Raw genomic sequence first — 20,540 nt, 5'->3', positions numbered from 1 at the left:
GTCACAGCTTCACGCTTATATTTCTTTCCAGCTCTGCATGAAAAAACAGCATGAGTGCACAAAGCAACAGCTTTTCATAAGGCCTTTACTCTCCTGTCTTGAGTATCCAGCATGGGACACTGCGAAAAGACTGATGCTAAGGGTCTCAGCTGGAGTCATGGATTTGACCAGCTGCCCGTGACCTGCTAATGTGACCACAAGCTTTACCACACCACGCCCACACCGCTGCTGGTGCTTGGTGGCCAGCAGCACAGCGTGCTCCATGACCTGCTTTCTTTTCATGTGTGCCGGTGGGCACACAATGATGTCCCCTGGTGCTGGGTGCACATTTGGCTTGCGCTCCAAAAGTCTTTTCTTCTCTGAGCAGAACAGCAGCAGCAGTGACTGTTGCAGCTTCTCCTTACTGTGCTCTCAATGGGCTTTGCTCTCAGTGCTGGGGATCACCTCCAGGCACGAGAAACCAGCCCAGGCCCATTGTCTCCTCTGTACTTCATCTGCCGCCAAGGAAAGTGCCAATTAGTGCCAGCTGTGCTGGGCTGCCTGTTGCAGGGCTGAAGGGGGCCTGGATCCGCCCCCCCCCCCTCTTGTTTTCTCTGTGCAGCATCTGACTCCCTCAGTCTGTCCATTGATGTCCAGGGATTTCTTAAAAAAAAAAAAAATCCTTATTCAGACAGCTTGATGTTCAGTGCCCTGTTTTATTTCATATGTTTGAAATATAATAGATTATTATTAAAATAATGTGGTAATAACTCCCCACACTATGAGGATGCTGAGGAGCCAGAGCAGCCTGGCTTGGAGGATTTGCAGCCCTCTTGCCTCTCTGCACTTACTGGTCCCATGGCTGCTTTCTGAGTCCAGCACAACTGGCAGGAGAAAAATCAAGAGGCATCTCCTACAAGTAAATACCTCTGGGTTTCAGATGGTTGCCAGGGTCAGGGTGCCACCAGAGAAAGCTGAGATGTTACCAAACAGCAGGGGCACATTTCACAGCACAGGTTGGCTTGTTTAGCCATCATTCCTAAATGATGGGGACCTTTGCTGGGATTTAATCCATCCCACAGGACTGAGATGGTTAATACATGCCCATCCTCTCACCACTGTTATGTTGGTGGGGGGTGCGCAGGTGTGTTTGAGCCTGATGTAGGACATCTGTTCTCCTGTGAGATGTCACTCATAGCCTCGAGGTGCATTGGGGTGCACTTCGGCACCAGGACACCATGTCCCCCTCAGGCCACCCTGCTGGGCTGCTTGGAAGGTGAGCCTTTACAAATTGGGATGGTTTGAGCTGAGGCAGTACAAACTAAGCCTGTTTCTAACAAGAGGTGACTTACCTCCACAGTCACAGTGCAGGGCTCTGCATCGAGTCAGGCAGAAAAGTTGGAGGTGGAAAGATTTTGCTATGAAGCGGGGGGCAAAGCAAATGATTTTTTTTCTGAAGCCATTGCTTCATCAAACAAATTGCTTTCCCCAATGTGTCAGTAATTCCCAGGTGCCAGTTAGGTCTTCTAGATTCATAAACACTATGTGGAAAACACCTTAGCAGTCATTTAGCCATAGCATATTTGCAATTTATAGCTTACTTCCTTAGATCTCTGCTCAGTCACTAAGCAGCCTTGCGGTTTGAGCAAAGGTTTTGAGGCCAAGAAAATCTGGGATGAGTAATTTGCTCACGCACTGGTGACCTGAGAAAATCAGTTAACCTCCTTGTGTCTTGGGCTGTGAGACTGGCCACAAGGAGCCGGCTCCCCTGTAGAAGTCAGGGGCTTGCCTGGCTCCGGTCAAGAGCAAGATCCTGGCCCCAGTGGCAGTGTGCAACACACAGTCTGGATGTCCCAGAGCCAAGACTCTGCAGAGCTGCAACTGTTCAGGCTCTCTTGGTGGGGGTGCCAGCCCCAAGCCCTTTGAAAGCCAGGGAAAGACCTTTGGAGATTTCAGTGCGCTTCAGATCAGGACTCACTCGCTTCCCTCCAGCATATGTCTGGCTTTTGAATAGCTTGTATAATAAGTTATAAATGACAATTAAAACATAAAATGAAGAGGGGACCAGATGGCTCCAGGCAACATTTAAAACACCAAGACTATTTCTAAATGCAGATCACCAGATCCAAAACAGCCCTGGGCAGACTTTGCTGAAGGTTATTTGCTGGCCTGGCTGAAAGGACATGTGTGGTCTCAATCAGTTCTCAGAAGATGATGTTAAAATGACATTTGCTGGCAAAGGCAGGAGGGAGGCCCAGGACTTGGGCAGTCCTGAGGACACAGACCTTCACTCCTCTCTTTTAAGGGTGTTGCTGAAGGCTGTTGCATAAGCAGTGACAAAGGTGTGTTGGATCAACGTCACTGTTTCACCCTGAGGAAGGTGAAGTGCTGTGCTGGAGGTTGGATCAGGGAGAGGAGCTGTGCAGTGTCCTGACTTCCCAACCATCTTCTCCTAAGAATGTGGCTGCTCTCACCATGGGTATTATTGCTGTGGATACCTACCTCCAGCAGTGACAACTCTTTGTTCCCTTCCCTGTCACCTTAGCTGACACAACTTGTCTCCAAAAATTTGGCCAGATGGGAAAAATTACTCCGTAAGATAAATCGTCACTTGACTGGGGAAACTGTGGCTGTGAATCTCTGGCTGAGGGAAGGCCATTGGAAAGGGAGCTCTGTGAGAGACTGAAATGTCCTATGACTGCCTCAAAGCTTGCCTGTGTCTGTGCAAACCTCCAAGAGAAGCTGCTGCAGCCTGTGAATTGGTCTGGGGAATGTCGCCGAGGGAAGTGGGAGTGTATTGAAGGATGCACCCCCCCACTTCCTTGCAGTTGCATTGTCGGACTCTTTAGACAAGCCTCAAAGGGGCAGACCTGTACTGAGCTGGCCCCATCCTGCAGCCATTTGTGGCTCTATTGTGTAGGCCAGACTCCAAGCATGCATCGCTAATGAACTGACAAGAGGCAAACGTTCCTGCCCTGAAGCCAGATGCAACAAAACATGTTGGACCAGAGGAAAAAAACCTAAAGGTGGGCAGATATGATGAACTTAAAAAGGCAGCAGAAAATTTTGCTCAGTGTGCATCTACCACCGAAGCCAGATCCGTGTGCACCACCACCGAAGAACTGAAGACTGAGGACCAACGGGATGCCGCTGGATCCATGGTGGTGACTATTCTTGCAGGCCTACCCCACATCCTTGCTTTATTCCTGTCTTTTCCTTCCATTCTGTTCTACCACTACCCCTCTTCACTTTTTTAATAATAAAAACCTGGTTTGGGTATACAGCATTTGACCTTGTTTGTGTCTTAATCTCGCTCTCGGGATCATATCGAAACCTCCCCTGACACTGGATCGGGACAAGCTCTCACCCATAAAACTAGGCAAAATGAAAGACATTTCCAGAAAAGAAGAGATGATCTGGCACCACAATAGCTGTCTAGATTCAGTTTCAGTGCAGCTGAGCCACATTCAGCCTATGAGACAACTTTATGCATGTCCTCCTCACCTTGGAGGCAATGGGTCTGATGGGGAGGTGGGCATGGGTCTGCCTCCACAGACTTGGTAGCCAAATGCCCCAGCCACCACTCAAGGCCAGGTGCTTAGAGATGTGACCTGCTATTGCAATGTCTGTGCTGCAGAGTAAGCTTCTCACCCTGAGATTGCATTAGACTGGATTCCCCTCTCCTGGAGAGATGGGAACCAGCATGGCCCATGGGGAACCAGGTTCGTTTGACCTGGATGTAGCACTTGGGCTCAAGTTTGAGCCAGACAAGAACCAGCTAGCAGATACACCCCATGTCTTACTCACATGAAGACTTCCAAGCCAGGTTAGCTACCTTTTCCAGCTCTAAGCCACATCTTACAGAGAAGCAGATGGATAAAATTCTATGGCCTGCACTATACAAGATGTTTGAGTAGATGATCACAATGGCCACTTTGATCTTTCTAATTAATAGTTCATTTTGCCATGTTAAAAATAAGTTTGATTATCATTTACTTTTGCTTTTCTTTTTCCTCTCTTGTATATGCTCCTTCAGCTGAGCCTGAAAGCAGAAGTATCACATTACTATGAGAGAAGCTAGTTTTGTAGTATGTCCATCCCATCCAGAGCCAGGAAACACAGGCAATTTTGCAAGACAGCTTGTACTCAGTAAATTTCCAGCTCAGTTTATATTTCTGTATTTATTTAGATTTGTGCTAACCATGTAAAAGAGCACTCATCCCAAGTGAGGTACTGTGGACAAACTTTCAAAAAACAATTTCATAGACCAAGGTTTCTGAGCAACAGGCTTTTCACTGGACTGGTAGCTTCTGGCTAAGTCCTCTCTTCTGAAAAGACATCCGAGATTGACAAAGACATGGACAGTCAACTTCTGATAACACTAACTCTTCCCAATAATTCAAAAGTAAAGTTTTAGTAAATCCCACCAGTAAAATTACTGTTTCTGACAACATTTTCCTGTACCCTTGAGACCCTCCCTTGAACTTTCTTTCCTTCCCTTTTTTTCTCTGCATGATAAATTGTATCTGTGACAACTCTCATTTACAACTCTCACAGTCTTTAGTTAGGTGCATGATACCCCCTCTAGCATTTTCCCACATCCCAGCTGAGCAACCAGGGACCTGGGCAGATGTTTACGCTTGCATGGGACGAGCACAACAGCTCCAGGGACTGAACTCTCCTCTCCTGACTCCTCCTCTCCTTCAGCAGCAAAGTCCTGCCACAGGCAGAAAAATCTGCATTTCCCATGAGATGGCAGTGCTCACAACACCAGCTGCTCTGCTTGTTTAGGTCTGCAGCCAACCCGTCCTTACTTCTGCATGCCAATGTTTCCAAATACCCTCAGAGTGACTTGTGTGTGTGCAAACCACACACGGTCATACATAACACATACACCCTCAACTCTTAAAACAGAAACATGAAGGGTTGGGAGGGTTTTTTGGAGGCACCAAGAAATCCGCTGTCTTTGTTAAATTAGGGTGAAAACTTTCATGCCAGATAAAGCCACCGTTACAGCTCCCTGGTGGGCTTCAAATGGGCCTGAACCAACTTCAAAGTTGACTTTAAAAAAAGCCAAAAATCTCTGAGCCAACTGCCATTGTCCAACACCAACTCAAGACTGAAAATGGGTTTTTTTGAATCCTGTTTCAAAGTTGCTCTGTGCCCTGCTGAACACAACTGTGAGTCTTTGCAACAGTTAACACAGTTCCCGGATGTTTCATGCTGTAATGCTGGTGGGGCGAGGAAGCACGAACAAGCAAATATACCCTTATATCTTTGGTAAGAAAGCAAATGCTCCTAGGAGAGGATTGTGAAATTCAGGTTGACATATCACAGTTGAAGGCCGTTACACAAAATCATGGTGACGTGCCAGAGTCCACGGTTTATGTGGCAACTTGGTGTTATTGGGAACAAAGCCTATAGAACATGTTGCAGACTTAGGGGGCCAGAAGGGAATATTTTATAAAGGGATTTGGAGCCTTTGGGCTGTGGCTGGATCTCCACACCACTCTTGCCATCTGGATGAAATTGCAGGGTTTTGAATGGGGGGGGGGGTGTGACAGGACCCACGTAAAGCAACGCCTCGGTTGACCCCACAGCCTTGCACGTGTATGAGTGCTGCCTTGGCAAAGGCCATGTGGCTGCTCCCCATTGCCAGCCAGAGCAGCAGCCCTGCTCCCCACTTCCCATGGCAATGGCACGGCTGCGACGGTGCCCTCACCCACCTCAAGCCACTGCAGAGCTGTGGCTCAGCCTGACTCAGGCAATGGATCTCAGCTGGCTCTCACCACTGGGGCACAGTTTTCTTCCAGTTAGGTTAAAATTTGGAACAGAAGCCATTCATCTCTTCATATCAACTTTGCCATCTCTGCAGTTTGTTTAACAGGTATAGATGGCTTCAAACTCCAGCCAAGGGGTTGAAGATTGTGCAATAATTTACCACAAGAAGGGCTGTTAAAAAAAACTCCTGCTTGTACCAAGTCAGATGCTGAATGTGTTAGTTGACAATGTGATCTACAACATTTAAACAGTTATTGAGGCCATAAGGACAAGACACTGCCAGTTTGATCATGCTCCTACAGATCTGGCTTACTGGTTTGGCTTCTGAAGTAACAGCCTTTGGTTCTGGATGTGCCCAGGTCTCACCTTACCTGAGTGGCAGCGGATGAAGTTGGAGCAACGGAGAGAGATGGGTGTCACAGAATAAGAAACCTACTACACACACAAAAAGGGGTAACTTGTCTGTTTGCAGCAAGAGAAACACACTGAAATAGCAAAGTTATAAAGGCTATTTGTCTTGTGCTTTGCAGCTTCCTGCTTCAGACTAAAAAAGTATAGCATATAAATAGAGCGGACAAATGTGAACCGACGATAGTAAGACACTACTCCACATTTAAAATCCCTGGAGCTCAAGTTTCTTTTGAATCATTTGGGATGATTTTGTGCAAACACATGACATTCAGTACAGGTGCCTACAAATAGGAGCTACGCTGCCAGTCACTCCTGCAGGCATCCCAGGACAGCAAAGAGGCCAGCAGTCTTAAATCTCAGTTTTCTCCACTTTAAAACAAACTTGGCAGCCCTCCCCAGAAATCAAGCATGCTCTTTCCAAAGAAAAAAATCCTCACCTGCAGATGCTTTTGTCACAGCAGCAGCAACAGTGGAAACAGAGGAACCGAATTCGCTTGTAGGCCACACCAGTGTGAGCCCACTGACATCTGTGTGGCTGCTGACGAGGGAGGTGTTTGGTCCCTGAAACACCTTTTGAATTAAAACGTACCTTTGAGGAAAACATTTTAAAAAAGAGAAGCCTTGGCATTAGGTTCTCAGTTCTGCATGCAAAACTGCTCCCATTTGGGCTTAGGAGCTTAATTCTAGTTTGGGGGCTTTTTGTTTATAAATATGACTGCAATCTTAGGATGAAATTTTACTGTATGAAACCCCATTTTCTCTTAGGACATCCTTTTTGCAGAAATCTAAGAAACCTAGTAGCAAACCAGCTTCTTTCTATTTAACCTTAAAGTAATACCAGAGAATAGAAAAGAAAGTTAATTCTGCTCAAAACCTCATCAGGTTGGTATAACAAGTGCACAGAAGCAACAGCATGCTCTATTCAATAGGATTTTTCTTAATTAATTAGCAGGCTTTTTCTCACTAAGAAGAGGCCTCATTCCTTTCCTCATAAATATTGACTTTCTGTAATAAACACAGCTGGAAAAAACCCAACACAACACTTGCATGTCCTAGTTCTTCTGTCACAGGGTGCCTCCTTTTTTCACAAGACCACAGATTTCCTCAGCCTGAGTTGTCTCTGTTGAGAGAGACAGTGGTTTGGGGCTGTTTGTCTCCCTCAGTCCTTTCCCTTAGAAGAGAGGGGGAAACCCCCAGTCTCTCTCTCAATGTGCTACTTGAAGGAGTTACACTGAAAACATGAAAAAAAAAAAGCACCAGAAAACTCACACACACAAAAGCCTGCACTCTAGTAAGAGAAGTCACATCAAGCCTTGAACCTCTACATCTGTACCATTTAATTAAAATTAAAGTCTTGGACTGGCACCAGGAATATGTGATGGGCAGCAAGAGGCTCCTAAGCATCAGTGTTGAAACACAGAAGTGATGAAAGGCCATTACCTCGTGGAAGCACAGATCCCTGACACGAGCACACATGAGTGTGCATATTGAGTGCTCTCTGCTGCTCCTGAGCATGGCCAGCTGGCACCCTGGCAGGACTTCCCTGGTGCTCCCCTGAGGGACACGAGGATGGGATGTCACCTGGCTCCTGCTGACAGAAATATGTGATTCTCAGGATGCTCAAGGCCTTGCAGTGAGTCAAATTCTCTCTTCTGACCTGAGGAGGCAGCAAGAGCTAACGTGCCTCAGGCACCAGCAGAAAACCCTAATGCTGTTCGGCTTGAGCCCATTCCTCTCCATTTGTGAAACTCGCATCCATCACGAACCCTGCATCTGCCCACCTTCAACTAGGGCTGACCCTGGCCTGCCGGTTATGGACTAAACAAAAAGCACTTGAGCAAACTGCACACCTAACTGACACCCAACCTTCAGGAAAGGTGGCAATCCGACCCATTCTTTTGAAAAGAACAATTTGTACCTGAAATAAAACAAATCCTTGCTTTCATTGCTGGATTCAGCCTCCATCCATTCAGGACTGTACTGATGTCATCTCCTTTGTCGCTTAGAAGAAACGGATGCATATGCACAGCCTGGTGTCTCATGCGAGACAACCAGCCTGGGTTTCCCAGCAGTCTTCAATTCAGCAATACACATTTCCCTGCAGCTTAGCACCAAGTGAGACAGATGTATGCAAAATGACACACTTTATTAAAAGTTACATTCAGCAGCAATGGACATATATACTTAAGTAGATTTTAACTGTCAAGGAGCTTACAAATCCCTCTAAGGCATTAAAAGCTCTTACATGTTTTAACTTCTTTGCAATCATTTGATATAAATAGGTAAGGTAAAAGATGCTTGCCTAAGAAGAGGATACTCCAGCTGCATTAAACAAAGATATACATACAAATATATGTGTAAAACAATGATTTTTGTTAAAAACTCATTGATGGGGCTATTTCACAATCTTTAAGGCTTGGGCTCTGCCCTGCAACTATTATTCACGTAAGAAGTCTCCTGTTTAAGTTACCATGCGCAAGTGTACAGATTGCTCACATGGATGAGAGCTGCAGGGCAGGGCCTAAGCTTTGGCAGAACCAGCAAAAATGTCAAAATGCTCGGTGAAATATATTTACAATCTGTGCAAGCAGCATCACCTACAGTTACTGATTATGGAGGTCTCTCTCAGAAGCTATCAACAGCAGAAAGGCCCCGTAGCAAAGGCTAATTGACACCTGTTAGCTCTTTGTTTTTGACGTTGTAGGTCTCCCTTCTGAAGAGTAGTATTTGGGCTCTTGAGCCTTGGGGATGTCATTTGGGGTGCGAGCACCAGCAGCACGCAACTACAGGCCTGAGCTCAGGGCACAAATGCATCGAGTCTCAAGTTCTTCCACCTCCAACAGCAGAAACCTCCCTTGGTGTGTAGCAGTTCAGCTGCTTTTTCTGGGTGTAAACAAGAAAAGTGCCAACCACTTCCAGTATTAGCCAACCACCCACCCCCCAATAAATAGCGATTGTTTAATTTATCTTATCATTAAACTGTGCTTTATGCCATTAATAAGCACATGTGTGAGGAAGAGGAAATTGCTGTTGAAACAGAAGCTGTGACTAGATCTGAAGAACTGCGTAAATTATTTTGAATTAATACAGCTGCAGAGTCTGATTCTCTACCAACTTACTGCTGATTTTACGTTTGTGTGCAACTCCTTTGGCTTTGTGATGTGCAACAGGTCTAGTCTGAGAGGCAAATCTGGCTTTAGCTTACACCGGCGGCTGGTTACTGTATGGCATGTGGCTGATGCAAACTCCCAGAGTCAATTCACTGAAAGTCTCTTGGTGCTGATCACTAATTGGTATGTGAAGCCCCATCCTCACTGACAGGTGAGGTTTATGGAAGGGGTTTTCACCACCATAGTGATGCTGGAGCAGTAGCATTGAGACCTCATACCCAGTAAGCATGAAGGAAAGGCACACTCCAAGGTTTATACCTGAAATATCTCAGTCGTTCATCTAAGACAAACTGCTTTTCTGTATTCTGCTTTCACCTAGCAGCTTTCCTACCATCAGCTCCCCATGGCACAGTCACATCTGCTCTGCAGCAACTCAAAGACAACAGGCTGGTCTTTGGAGTGGAAAAGGTTACTCCAGTCTTGGAAGCAAACACACAGCATCAGCCAGCTCAACCCACCTCCCTCTGTCTGGGAAGCAGCTGATGTCTGGCAGCAGCGAGGCTGCGAGCCCACCAGCAGAAGAATTGCAGAAAATTTATCTCCCACCGCTCATTTTCACAGGCCTTGTGCCATTTCTGGTAACCACCACTTGCTCTTCACCTCAGCACATGGAGGCAGAGTGCTGGCTGGACTTGGGAGAATTTCTTACAGGAAAAATAGACCCTAAAGCTGGAAACAGCCATCACCTCTCACAACAGGGATACTCTATGGACTAAAGGAAAGTCAACAGAAAGAGATTTTCTTTCCATGAAATACACAAATCCCTGATTTCCACACAGTATTTTTGAAGGACACAACTGAAGCCAATGGGAAATGTTTTAATGGTAGAAGAATCAGACCCTAAAGTATATTATTTTTATCTCAGTCACCTCACTAGCACAATAAAAGAGATGGCTTCCAAGAACAGGTTTGAATTTTGGTTGAAGAGAGGGAATTGCCCCTTCCTTCCCTTTATTCTAGGTCTGTTGGTTTGAATTGTGCCTTAAATAATACAACAGCGTTTATCCAGGAAGAAACTAGAAATAGCAGAGACAATATTTTCACCTTTGATCAAAATGGCTTTTATAGCAAAATGGAAATGTTATGGGGGAAAATCATTGCAAAAATATTTTGGTTTAAAAAGTGACTCCATGTAACAGAGGTGCATTTTCAAATCCACTGAGGACAATTAGGTACCCAAAACCCACTGAAAATGAAAGTGAACTGGGACCATAACTTCCATTTGTGCCCCAAAAATCTCCTAAGAGAGAGAAGAGCTCTCTTGGACTCTGGAAACCCTGTAACTTTTATTTTAAAGCCATCCCAAGAAATACAGAATATAGCAGAAACCTGCACAGCTGACTTGGCTGCTGCCTTTCATAGAGCCTAGAGCTGGAAGGAGCTACTCCAGCATTGCCCTCCATCCCCCACCTGCCAGGCCAGTCCTGCAAGCCCCTGATAGCAGCCCATGATCTTTAGCTCAGAAGAAAGCTGGCAGAATATGGTGCTTAATACTCAAGTCAACTCTCGCTGAAGATGTTTATGGAAGGTAATGACACCATTACAGCTCCATACAGAAAAACATTTCTATTTCTAAGGTTTTTTAAAAAAATAGAATCCCATACACATTTCAAACTACAGGTATAATTTTTTTTCCTGAATCCTCCATCGGAACTTGAATTTAAAACACAGTTTAGCTCCTCAGTATGTGAAATCTCATGGCCACATTAATCGAGAACATCTGAAGCCAGGAGAAAGAAATCACTTCCAGTTATGTTGTCAGTGTTATGCGCAGAACATTCCCACAGCTGTAGATCCATTGTGCTCCATGTTATAAATAAGAAATTGCATGGTGACAGCTAAAATTCAAAAGCGTTAATGTTTCTCTTTGCAACTCTTTTTCTTTTTTTTTCCCTTTCGTTTTCCCCAGTCTTTTGAGGTTTCTCTCCTTTCCCTCCTAGTAGAAGTTACTTGAAGCAACATTATTGCTTACCCAACTGACATATTTACGGTAATTAAAAAATAGTAAATGCCAAGCAAATATGACTAATGTTACTATTTGGCAAATATATTTGACTTCTATTGATTCTGAACCAGGCAGTCGTATTTGCGTTAATAAACATTTCTCCTTCTTCTGCTTATCTTGGTTATCCCACTGTTTTTGGGAGAAGTCTGAAGGCAGCTCTAAGGCTGTGGCCAAACGCTGCCCCAATCTGCGTAGCACACGGCAGTGACCACCAAAGCCATCGAGTTGCAGAGCGCAAAGGCAGCGGAGTCGGGCTCCGTGAACAAATACAAACAAGCTCCCTTGTATCTCTTGCATTCTAGGTTGTGGTCCCTTTCAACCATGAAAAACAGCTACAAATTGTTCCCAGAGCTAAACCACTTAACATCTTGGCACTTGGTTGTTTTTAACTTTGTAACAATAGGCACTGTTCACTCCTCTCAATCTCAGTTTTTTATTCTATAATAAAGCAGGAATACTGATGAAAGGCTAGTCACGGCTTCTCCCCGTGGTATCAGGGTGGTGGCATGTGATGATTCACATGGGGTGTGTTTGATCCAAGAAAGCCCAGCCTCTGCTTATTCTTCCTTTGTTCTGTCATCTAAGGTGGAAAGGCAGAGAGAGAGTTGAGATTTTTTTTTCTTTTTATTATTATTTAGCAGTCACAGAACAAGATACATATAAGCAAAACAACAGGGAGTGGAATTCTTTTCTTCAGCATTGAAAATTACAAGTAAGAGATGCCTTTGAAGTAGGACATCTGTTTCCTACAAAGTATGGACATTTTATTCTCATTTGTACATTATTCTTATCCAGTGGCAGGTCTTACAGTGTATTAGTTGTGCTGCTATCGTGTTGCGTAGCCCTGCAGAGGGTCAGCATTTGCTCTTGGTGCTGTATAATCACAGAATTAAAAGACGGTCCCAGCTGCAGAGAGTTTAAATTTAAGCCAGGAGAGAACAGATTCAGCCAGAGGGGGATGAAAAAAACCACCAGGATGGTATGGGTAAGCACTATAAGCAACGGTCTCAGCACATCCAGCCTAAACCTTTGCTAAGTTTTTCACAAGGAAGAAGAGTTTTAAGAAGGAATTTGAAGGGGGATAATTAGTGTTGATGCCACTGAAGTGTTTCCCTTAAAGAACACACAAAGATGCTTTTCTGAAACTGTAATGAGCAAACCAGAAGTGACCAGCGTCTTTATAAAAAAGGAGCTGGCCTTTTGATCCTGAAGTGAGAGAAAACATGTAAGGTGCTTTAGGCAGGAGCAGGGCTTTAAGGCAGGCCAGCAGCTTGTGCTCCATATGGGAGAGAAGGGGGAGCCACAGGAGGGGCACAAAGAAAAGGGTGACAAGCAAAGCAACAGGTTCAGCAAATTGTTTTTGCAACAGCACTGTTGATATTCTTAGTGGGGGGAAAAAAATCCAAGTATCAGATTCAGAAAGCTCTTCTACTGATTCTCATCAGTACACAGCTATTTATGATGCTATGCCTATTTTATTGCCAGGTTATGCAGTACCTGCATACGCCAAGCCCGTCATCGCTTCTGCAGTTTTCCCTCTGTCCTCGCACATTCACTGGGAGGATTTCATAACTAATTCCCACTTGGCTCTTCTCCTTACCTGTTCTCTGCTGTTGCTAATAGAGTACAATTTCATTCCAAACCCGTATCAGTGTATCTACTCAGAAAGCTTACTAGAGGGAAAGATAAAACCTTTCTAAGACAAAAGACTCTTTTGTAACACTGTCCTGACTGTGACCTGATGAAAGCTAGTGTGTTCACCCACACATGCTCATGTTGCTACCCACTGCAGGGCACTTACCTGTTCCTTGAGCTCAGCAAGCTGACTGGAAAGCTGTTTTACAAGGCTCATGGTTGTCTCCAGCCTCTCTTGCAGGTTCCTGATTTCGTTTTGCTCACTGTCGCCTTCATTGCTAACCAGGGACATGGCTCTCATCCGAGGGAACCAGTCCAAATTCTTCTCCTACATGGGTATCAGAAAAATGAGTAATGTTAGCAGGGTTTTATGCAGCGCTACTAAGCTGAGACTAGAGAATGAAAACTCAGAAGGACTTCTACTTAGTGGATGACACACAGCAAGGGAGCTTAAAAAGTAGTAAATTCATAAAGTATTTTACACAAGCATTTTTATTCTTGGTTCTCTTTAGTGACAAAGAAGGCACCAACTGGAAAATCTTGGTTCCCCACAGCTGCACCTGTACTGCAGTGTGGGCAGCGTTGGCACATTCATCTGTGGCTCTAGCACGCAGAAACACCCGTTGGGTCAGCTCCAGGGAGACTTCTCTGGTACACTAGCACCAGGAAAGCCCAAGTGCTCCCTGTGCTTTGCTCTTAAGTATATGCAGGGACACATTTCCCCACTGTCTTTTCAGCTTGGCTGGCCTCCATCTATTTCAGCTGTCCTTGCAGCAATGTCAGTGAGCCAACATCAGGAAAACAAGACAAGCCAGAGTCCTCTCCCTGGCCTGGAGTGTGCCTACTGCAAGAGCAGAGGGACCTTGAATTCAGCTGCCCTCAATAGAAGATTTGGGGTCCTGGGGAGCTCAGGCTTCAGCGTGCTATTCAGATTGTATACCTCAGGTAAATGCAAGTGCAACCCCATGGCCAAGGGTTAACCTGCTTAATGGACTCACACTATGAATTTAATTATAATAAAAATACTGTAAATAGATTATATGAGTCAGGAAGGTGCTGTGTATCAGCATGAGCCTGAATTGTCTCCATGGTTTGGGGGTACAGATATTTGTGTGCAAAGCATAACAGACAGAGGAGACTGAAGGATGCAAGCCTAGGATGAGTGGCAACCATGTGGCAAGCAACCTGGTTTGCCTTAAGGCACGAGACAAAGGAAACAGGTCCTGTAGCTGGCGATGCATTACATCAAGGAACCTCTGCCCTTCAGCTTGGGGGTAGCAGGAGGATGTGGTTAGGTCATATGCATGGTGTTTTGCAATGGGCCTCTATGGACACTTGATAACTTTAGAACAGAAACAGAATGAGTTGAAGTGTGTTTCTTCCAGTCTCCTGTGCTGTGAATGGCCCCCCACAAATAGCACTATATCAAAAAGAAAAGGAGGAAATAAAAGGAGGAAAGAAGAAAAGGAGTTCTTTCCAGAAGTTCACCTACAAGACTCCTGGCAGGCAAGAACTGTGCTACTTATGTTGTCTGGGCTTGGTATTTGGTAAAGTCTCAAATGTATCAAACTTACTGTAGTCTCAGACTTTGCCTCACCATGAAAATAGATAAGCCAGTGATGATTCTGCAGTATTTACAGCTGGACAGCCGTATGTGACCAGAGTACACACGGGCTGGCCTGGCAGAGCTGTGAGCCTGGGGATGCGCCAAGGGACTACAGCTTTATTGTGCTTCCAGAAAGAGTTGCTTTCAACTTTGTAGTGCTCTGCCCTGATCACCAAACCCTCCCCTCCTACAGCAACATGGTTTAGAAACAACCAAGCTAACCCTTGATAAGCATGGAAGCACTTACAGTATTCATGTTTTTCCACTATTTGTGTTAGCCCAGTCCCCTATGTTACCCTGGATAAGACTAAATGCAAAGCCATAAAAATTTTGGCATGTTTCTTCTTTTTAACTCAAAACTTCTAATGAGTTTTTGTCTGGCTGTGCAACCTCTGGTCCTATTGCTAAACCAACAAGATGTTCAGGGAATAAGACCGTGCCCCTCCATTGCATTTTGCAGCCCAGGGCTCAGTCAGCCGTGTACACTGGTGGAATGAGGCCTCTTTCCTCGCTGCCCACTTTTTTGAGCCTCGTGATCTCATTATGACAATTTACTGTGGTTACGCATGATGACATTTTCAATGGGTCATAACTCATTCAAATCAAAACCTGTTTTCACCAGCTCTGCTGGTGAGCTCAAGGGGAGCACACATGACCCTCCCTGCTGGATATCCCCAGCAGACACACAGACCCCTATTTCTGCCTCATGCATTTCTGCTTACAAGCCCAGCATTCATTTTCCACAAGTATGCTCAGATATTTATTTTAAATTTATTTTGGCTAGGATCTAGCAGAGCATTCTTCACGTGCCTAGCATTAAGCACAGGTGTACTCAACTTATGCTAAGCTTAGTTTGTGCACAGGGCCCTTCTGGATCAATGCCTTTTTTTTTGCAAAATGTTTGCCAGCAAATTTGTCTGCCACTACAGGCACAGAAAGTGAATTCAAAGAAGCGACAGTGAACAGAGCTACACTTGTATCTGAATGTTTCCTGGAAAGCTCTGGTATCTGCACCCATAACAGCTTCTCTTGCTTGAAGCACCTGAAGATACCAAATGCAAGGGTGCATGGCCACAGGAGCCAGCTGAGGGGCCAGGAGCCCTTTTTTGGAAATCTCACCATAACGCCAAAGTTTCTAAAGCCAGGCTGCACAGGGAGAGTAATCTGAGACTCCATCATTGCAGTTCTTGTGTTTGGCGAGTACTGCTGCCAGGATTGTGAAATGCACTTTGCTAGTTTTGTTTTCCGTCTGCCACTCCCTCGCTCCTCCAGGACGCAAAGCAGAGACCACCAACTGCCTTGGAAAGATTTTTGTGGACTGACCCTCCACCCCACTGCAGCATCCAGAGGAACACCACACAAATCCATGCGGGTGCCAGACATCCTGGCTCAGTGGGCTCGCCCTCTCTTGAGGCTCCCAGCATCACCTGCTTCTCTCCTCCTTGGCACAACATTATACTTCCCAGGAAGAGGGATGACCAGGAGCATGTGAAGACAGGGATAGAGCACACAGCACCTCGCCTGCTGTCACACGATGCCATGGTGCTCATGGAACCACTCTGAACCACGTGCCAGCTCATCTCAGCCACCAGCATCACAGGAGTTCAATGACAGACTCCTTTCATTCACGTGTGCCCAGCTTTGCCTTCCCAGCAATGCTGTGATAATCTCTCCCAAGAAAGAAACCCAGTTGTGGTTTAGTTACAGACCATGAAGATCTGGGCGTTTTTTGCCAAAACGTTGTGGAGGATTGAGCAAGGACTTGATCCAAGTTCTAAGAGAAGCTGATGGGTTTGCATGGACTGGAGACCTCATGAAAAGATGTTTACTGACTTCTATAGCTCTTCCTGGCAGCAGAGAGGCAACAGGTCAAACAGTCTCTCACTTGGTAGTCCCAAGTGCTGTGTTAGGTGCAGGCAGGACTTTGCTTCTTGGTTCTCAAGTGCAAATACATCTAATGAAATACAGTCCAGCTGTGTATCTTTGTCACAGCTGAGTATCAGAAAGATTAAAAATTCAGTAGGTCAGTAGGAAACACATTCTAGCCTGTCAACCTGTCTTCAAGTTAAAAATACTTATCTAGCTTTCACCAATAGTTCCATTATAGTGCACACAGTAGGTACATTCCCTTGATAAACTGTATGCTTTTGCTGGTCAATATTATATTATTTTCTGATTGCATTATGAACTACAGAACTTCATTAAAGGGCAGGATGAACATTAGCTGTGGTGCACAGCCCTATTTGCTGAGTCTATACCACAAACAAACAGCAATTGCCGCCGAGGACAAAAAACTTTTGATCACAAAACTGTCAGGATCCAGAAGGCAAATTGGACAAGGTTCTCTGCTGAAAATTTTAGTGATATGTAAGTGTTCACGGGGGGACAGGCACTCTGTGACTTCTCAGCTATGGGAAAACTATTTTTACTTCAAGGTAATTGCTTGCCTATTAACTGGAGGTAGTTAACATTCTTGTACAATCCCAAACATTTGTTCTGGGACTTAAATGTTTATGGGCTTGGTCCAGGGTTCACCTTGACCAACTAACACATGTTAAAGCTGTAATGTGCCTCATCTATGCTGCAGGTGCGCTCCTGCTTCACCTTATTTGACTAGTGCAGGGATGGGATTTTGCAGGGTGTTATGTGCCACGCCTTAGCTATTACTCTTAGAAATCCAACCATTTTGCCCAGGATAGCATTCATTCAGACATTCTGAACCCTCACCTGGAACCAAGTGGCAATTTGGACAAAGGAGGTAGGCTGCTGGCAGGGAGCAGGGCAAACCTCTGCAAAGAGCTGTCACAAGACTCAATCAACAGCCACCAGGTTAGCATGAGGTGACATAACTCGACCATAAATGAGTTCACAGAGGGTGAGGTATGTGGATGGGACACTTTAAAATGAAGGAGCTGCCTGGACACAGAATTAATTGTTAAAATGTACCGAAATATTCTTTCTAAACAACCAGGGCTGAGCGCAGTTACTGTTACTTCATTCTTGTGTAGGATAGCCGGTATTCGCAGCCTAACCACAGCAGCCACCTATGGATCACAGCATCTTCCCGCTCCACATTCCCTTTGCAAGCATAATGTGTGCCTCGCAGAATTCGTGTTTAAGTATACATCTGTCTCCAGGGCAGAGAGTCAGCCAGACAGGAAGGCTGCAGGGACAGAAAGGAGCTGCAGCCTCCTCTCTGTCAGTTCAGCTGGGGGAAAAAAGGCAGGTGGGGTTAGCCAATAGACTGCAGGCCAAAGATACTGCACACAAGCAGAGCAGACATTTTGTGTGATGATCCAGCATGCTCGCTCCCTCTGTCCTCCCCCCCTGGGCTGGCGGGACTCCAGCAGGAATCACAGCTTGCCCAGGGCAAACACCTCTCTGCAAGGTACTCCGCATACATGTAGCTGCAAGGTGCTGACAGTGAGGGCACATGCCTGAGAAATCACAGGGCTTAGAGGATTTGCTACTCACGTTTTCTGAGAAACCTCAAACCCTTCTTCTCAGAGAGGCATGCTCAGAGAAAAGTCTGTGTTTGCTTCCTGGAGTTTTCTATGCAACTTTCTCCTTCCCTTCTGTAGGCTTTCCAGGGGGAGGGCAGAGCTATAGGCTAAGTCCTGTAAAACAGTGTCATTTTTCTGATTTTGCTAGCTCCAGTTGAGCATGGATGGAGAAAAGACTGAAGAAATTTGTTTAGAGTTTAGACTTTGTACAAAGTCTTTCTTGAGCCACCCCTGTCCTGTTGGCACAGCTAACTGGCTTCAACTGAGCTCTCACACTGAGCTGACTCCATGCCTCTGGAGTAATTGGCAGAGGGACGTTTCTTTAGGAGGTGCTGGTTTCACAGGCTAGCAGTGAGATGGATTAGCTGCAACTAGCAGTAAAGACTGGGCTGAGCCTTTAAAAAATAGATTACTAGATAACAGTGAGAGAAAATAGGTCAAAGAGTAGGACAAGGGGGATGAAGTAGAGGAGCAAAGGCAGCCTAATGGATGCTTTCTGCCGGTGCCACTGCCATGGGCTCAGAGTGCCATGCTGCCATCAGCTGTACCAGACTTTCATTTCTCCAGCAGACTCTAATGCAGTGACTCTTAGACCTTTCTACCCTGTGACCCCTTGTTGCAACATGAATACAAGCCGTTTCAGGACTTCCCTCCTATCTATTCAAAAACAAAAGCGGTGCTAACTGCTCATGACCTCTCCTGGGTTATGACCTCCTCACGCATCAGAGTGGGAGAGGGGCCTCCACATCCCCCAGCCCACCATGGCTGCACTTGGCACAGATCGTTTGCTCCTTGGTGACTCAGCAAGGTCAGTGAGACAGCCATCAGGAGGGTTATTTGTTACCTAAAAACGAGGTTGAGCAAACAAGCATGCTTAAAACCCTCTGACGTCCTCAGCTAGACGGTCCCTGAAGGGTGCAGAAGAGGAGCATAGGCATCACCATGAAGGTTTGCTACCAGTGCCTCGGCGTGCTATGCTGGGCAGTTTGTGGCATCCCACCCTGCAACACACATTTGTCGGCATGCCATGAACAGCAACCGCTGTGGCAGCCTGGCAAAAGCCTCCCACAGCTTTAGAGAGACTGTAACCTCTCAAGTGCCCATTGGGGCGGTAGAACCCTGCTGCACTGGCATTGAGGGACTCACCGCTGGTCACCCTGTGGCCCCTAGGCCTGAGGAGAGGCACTGCTGAGAAGCACGGTGCAGCTTCACTCTCTGCAACGCCGCTGTGCCCTAGAACTCATGCCTCAGCGTGGAGGCTAACAAACCATCAGCATTGCTGCTCTTTGTCAGGCAGCTTGTGTCCTTTCAGGCACAAGAACAGGCCATTCACTCCCCTTTTTTAAGCCAACACCTTGAATAAATACTTTAGCCAGGGTTCAAAGAGATCTGTTTACTGAGAAACTATTCTGTATGCCTGAAATGTAAATATGTCTATTCATTCCCTTCCTGGATCTGTTGCCTGTATAAGCAGAGAGTGATCAGTCCAAATGACCTTCTCAAAGCTATTATTTTTCTGCCTAGGGACAGTTTGGTCCTAAAAGTCTGTATTTATGTAGCTCCTATAGCCACCTTATAAAGGGATTTTAAAGATTTAAACTATCTTGTGCTTTAGATGACACAGGGCAATAACCACTTTGTGATTTAATCAGAGACAATAATAATTTGGTTCAGTGCATGATTCAGCTAATCCACAATTTGATAAACGTTCATCCTAAACTACAAACCCAAATAGCTTTCTGCAAATCCTGTTTGACACTTTAATGTTAAGACTGTATTTGATAAGCAATCTGTGCTGTACAATAATATAGGGAGGGAAATTAGGAATTGTTATGCATCCACAACAGTAATTCGAGGAAAATAAAAATAAACCTTGGCAATTATAGATAAATCTTTATGCAACAGGAAAACTAATAGGTCTGCCAGGGTCTACACTGGATTGATACATGCTACAGCTTTCACAGCTCATGGAAAAATAGAGAAATCTGTTTCCCACTGAAAGAGGGTTGGAACCATAACACAGACCCACTGTCTGCTTTAGCAGTGGCATTGATGCATTTACTTTCATTTTAACTTGGCTGAATGTTTTTGAGGGCTGCAATGGAATTTATCACTGTAATTCTGAATAATTGTGAGTTCTTCAAGACTGATGATATCCAGGCCAGTCAGTTATAAATGTCTCAGTGTTTCAGTATCATCATTCCCTCTTGTGATATCTCCACAAAAATTATGGTGAGGAATAATAATAAACCTCAAATTGCAAAGATTTTTCTCTGATGCTGTATGTGGCAGTTTCAATGCTCAGCTTGAAACTCTGTAAAGGACCCTGCTTTTCCAAGAACATCCCAAAATTTCTGCCTAGTGAACATTCCTAAGGGACTTGGCATTTACCTCCAAGTAATGGAAACAATCATGGAAATAATTTTTTACCATCAAGACCATAAGCTTGA

The 20,540-nt window shown here is 45.3% G+C and overlaps 1 protein-coding gene across 4 annotated transcripts in view; it reads right to left on the bottom strand.

Moving 5' to 3' along the window:
* Positions 1 to 8,298: 8,298 nt before the first annotated feature.
* ITPR2 (inositol 1,4,5-trisphosphate receptor type 2) overlaps positions 8,299 to 20,540 on the bottom strand; it is a 283,724-nt gene continuing 271,482 nt past the window's right edge. For all 4 annotated transcript variants that reach the window (XM_074871355.1, XM_074871356.1, XM_074871357.1 and 1 more), the window contains 2 exons: positions 13,148 to 13,309; positions 8,299 to 11,926 (listed from right to left, as the gene is read on the bottom strand). In XM_074871355.1, the coding sequence (XP_074727456.1) occupies positions 11,840 to 11,926; positions 13,148 to 13,309 (249 nt within the window). In that variant the 3' untranslated portion in view covers positions 8,299 to 11,839. The remainder of the gene's footprint in view (positions 11,927 to 13,147; positions 13,310 to 20,540) is intronic.

This window comes from Strix uralensis, chromosome 5, assembly GCF_047716275.1.
Source record: "Strix uralensis isolate ZFMK-TIS-50842 chromosome 5, bStrUra1, whole genome shotgun sequence".
Lineage (NCBI taxonomy): Eukaryota > Metazoa > Chordata > Aves > Strigiformes > Strigidae > Strix > Strix uralensis.
Note: the sequence above shows the minus strand (reverse complement) of the source record. Positions and strands in the feature narration are given on the sequence as shown.